At 36.6% G+C, this 3,008-nt stretch overlaps 1 protein-coding gene across 1 annotated transcript; it reads left to right on the top strand.

Moving 5' to 3' along the window:
• On the top strand, positions 1-2,018 carry LOC138883963 (uncharacterized). The gene is made up of 3 exons (XM_070164689.1): positions 1-65; positions 884-1,500; positions 1,570-2,018. Exons 1-3 carry the CDS (start codon positions 1-3, stop codon positions 2,016-2,018), a joined length of 1,131 nt encoding a protein of 376 aa, XP_070020790.1.
• Positions 2,019-3,008: the final 990 nt, after the last annotated feature.

Raw genomic sequence — 3,008 nt, 5'->3', positions numbered from 1 at the left:
ATGAGGAAAGAAGGTGAAAAAGCAACTTTGGCTTTTGCACTTTGTCCCTCGTTGGTTAAAGACAAGTATTTTGTTGGGTTTAAATATAGAAGCACCTCCTTAAGCTCTTAAAAGGAGCTAAGAGGAAGGGGCCTCGCGCTGTCGTCATCGTTGTCGCTCGCTCGGCTCGACTTCGGTCAATTGATTTGATTGACTTAATTTTTTGGACCAATAAAATGAAATTAATTAGTTAAATATTAATATTTTGAGTGACCGTTATTTGTAACGATAAATTAATTAATTTTTGTCTTTAATTTTATTTAAATATTCCTGCGTTAAATAGCCACCAGAGAGGCTGCATTTCACGAATAGCCACATGCAGTGTGAACAGTTACTTTCACACCCTTTCAATCCAGAAATTCGTTGGCTATAAATAAGCAGTCATTCCTTCAGAATTTTTGACCCTGAAATCTTCTGCTTCTTCTCCTTCATCTTTCTGCATCATTACTTTCAAAACAAAGTAAGTCGGTCGTGTGATTTACACCATTATTTTGAGTTCGCTGATAACATAGTGGTTTGAAGTGTTGCTACCGCTAAGTTGAAAGTTCTGTTATATCCTGGAAAGAATTTATCCGTGAACCTTGGGCAACAGTGAGGGGATAAGATTCTTTAAGGAGACACAAGGAATTTGTGGGCTCGGGACATAATACTGCCAATTTCCGTTCATTTATTTTTTTCCTTTTTTAGTGACTTATAAATTCAGAATATCTAACAAGCTTAAGATCTTATTTAAATATATATCCTTGCTCTTCTGATTTTCAAAGTGAATGAGGAGATTAAACCCTTCGTGGTTTTCTACTCCTAACTAGTTTGAAGAATAATCTATTCACTGTGTTAAAATCAGTTTGAAGAATAGTCTCTTCACTGTGTTGTCTTGGGTTGAAGGATTAAACACTTCACCATTTACTGAATCTGTTTGTGTCATATTGACAGAAATGACTAACGGAGAGGAACAAATTAATCATGCTATGATTGTTACTGCTAACACAGTTTCAGGGATGCCAGGTCCTATCCGTCCTACTGCACTTGCAATGGCTATGCCACCAGCGGAAAAGCCGGGGAAATTTTCTGGTGTTGACTTTAAGAGATGGCAGCAAAGGATGTTCTTTTATCTGACCACTTTAAGTCTGCAAAGGTTCATTCAAGAGGATTTTCTAGTCGTGCCTGAAGGAACCCTTGACAATGAGCGCTTCCTTGTTACTGAGGCTTGGAAGCACTCTGATTTCCTATGCAAAAATTACATTTTAAGTGGACTAGAAGATGGCCTGTACAACGTTTGTAGCGTCATGAAAACATCAAGAGAATTATGGAATGCTCTTGAAAAGAAGTACAAGACTGAAGATGCTGGACTAAAGAAGTTTGTGGCCGCCAAATTTCTGGATTTCAAAATGATTGACGATAAATCTGTCATAGCGCAAGTCAAAGAATTGCAAGTTATTGTTCATGACATCCTTACTGAAGGTATGAAACGAGTCAATATTTTTATTCAAGATATTAATTATTGTACTAATTATAAATTTATGATTTAAGGTATGGTCATAAATGAAGCGTTTCAAGTTGCGGCATTTATTAAAAAGTTGCCTCCGCTGTGGAAGGACTTTAAGAATTACTTGAAACATAAGCGCAAGGAGATGACGCTTGAAGACCTTATTGTTCGTCTACGGATTGAAGAGGACAACAAGGCTGCTAAGAAGAAATCTCGTGGAAGTTCAACAATAATGGGTGCAAATATTGTTGAGGAAGCTTCAACGAGTAAAAAGAGAAAGAAGCTGTCTGGATCAAAGAATTATCCAAGCAAGAAGAGGTTTAAAGGTAATTGCCACAACTGTGGAAAGGTTGGACACAAGGCTACTGAACGTCATGCACCAAAGAAGGACAAAAAGAAAAGTCAAGCAAATATGATTGAGAAGAATGATGAAATAGACGACCTATGTGCCATGTTTTCAGAATGCAACTTAGTCGGAAATCCTAGAGAATGATGGATTGATTCAGGAGCAACTCGACATATTTGTGCTAACCAGGAGTTGTTTACTTCTTATGCTCCCGCTGGACCCAACGAGACAGTGTTTATGGCAAACTCCGCTACTGCAAAAATTGAAGGAATGGGCAAGGCGGATTTGAAGATGACTTCGGGAAAGATTGTGACTCTAAAAGATGTTCTTCATGTTCCTGAAATGCGGAAGAATTTAGTCTCGATATCACTTCTAGTCAAGAATGGATTTAAGTGTATTTTTGTTTCCGACAAGGTTGTAGTTAGTAAGAATGAAATGTATGTAGGAAAATGTTACCTGACTGAGGGACTTTTTAAACTCATGTAATTGCCATTGATATGAATAAAATTTCAACTTCTTCTTACTTGCTTGAGACAAATAATTTATGGCATGAACGTTTAGGCCACGTCAACTTCAAAACTTTGCGAAAAATGATTAATTTGGAAGTATTACCTAAGTTTGAATGCAATAACTCGAAATGTCAAATATGTGTGGACTCAAAGTATTTTAAGCATCCTTATAAGTCAGTTGAAAGGAATTCAAATCCTTTAGACTTAATTCACACGGATATTTGCGACATGAAGTCAATACCATCTCGCGGTGGGAAAAAGTATTTCACAACTTTCATTGACGACAGTACTAGATATTGCTATATTTACTTACTTAATAGTAAAGATGAAACAATAGACGCATTCAAGCAATACAAAAATGAAGTTGAAACGCAATTAAACAAAAAGATCAAAATGATAAGAAGTGATAGAGGTGGCGAATATGAATCTTTTTTTGAAGAAATATGTTTGGAAAATGGCATTATTCACCAAACAACTGCCCCTTACTCACCGCAATCTAATGGAATTGCGGAAAGAAAGAATAGAACGTTAAAGGAGATGATGAACGCCTTATTAATAAGTTCTAGTTTACCTCGAAACTTGTGGGGGGAAGCTATTCTTACAGCTAATCGAATACTAAATCGAGTTC

The sequence above is a fragment of the Nicotiana sylvestris genome, chromosome 12, assembly GCF_000393655.2.
Source record: "Nicotiana sylvestris chromosome 12, ASM39365v2, whole genome shotgun sequence".
NCBI lineage: Eukaryota > Viridiplantae > Streptophyta > Magnoliopsida > Solanales > Solanaceae > Nicotiana > Nicotiana sylvestris.
This window is presented reverse-complemented; position numbering and strand designations above follow the sequence as displayed.

What these genes read in the sequence shown, in the direction of transcription:
- LOC138883963 (XM_070164689.1), top strand. Translation starts at nt 1, where the DNA reads ATGAGGAAAGAAGGTGAAAAAGCAACTTTGGCTTTTGCACTTTGTCCC. An exon ending in CCCTCGTTGGTTAAAGACAA is followed by an intron (nt 66 to 883) that starts GTATTTTGTTGG and finishes TGTTAAAATCAG; the next exon opens with TTTGAAGAATAGTCTCTTCA. An exon ending in TCATGACATCCTTACTGAAG is followed by an intron (nt 1,501 to 1,569) that starts GTATGAAACGAG and finishes TTATGATTTAAG; the next exon opens with GTATGGTCATAAATGAAGCG.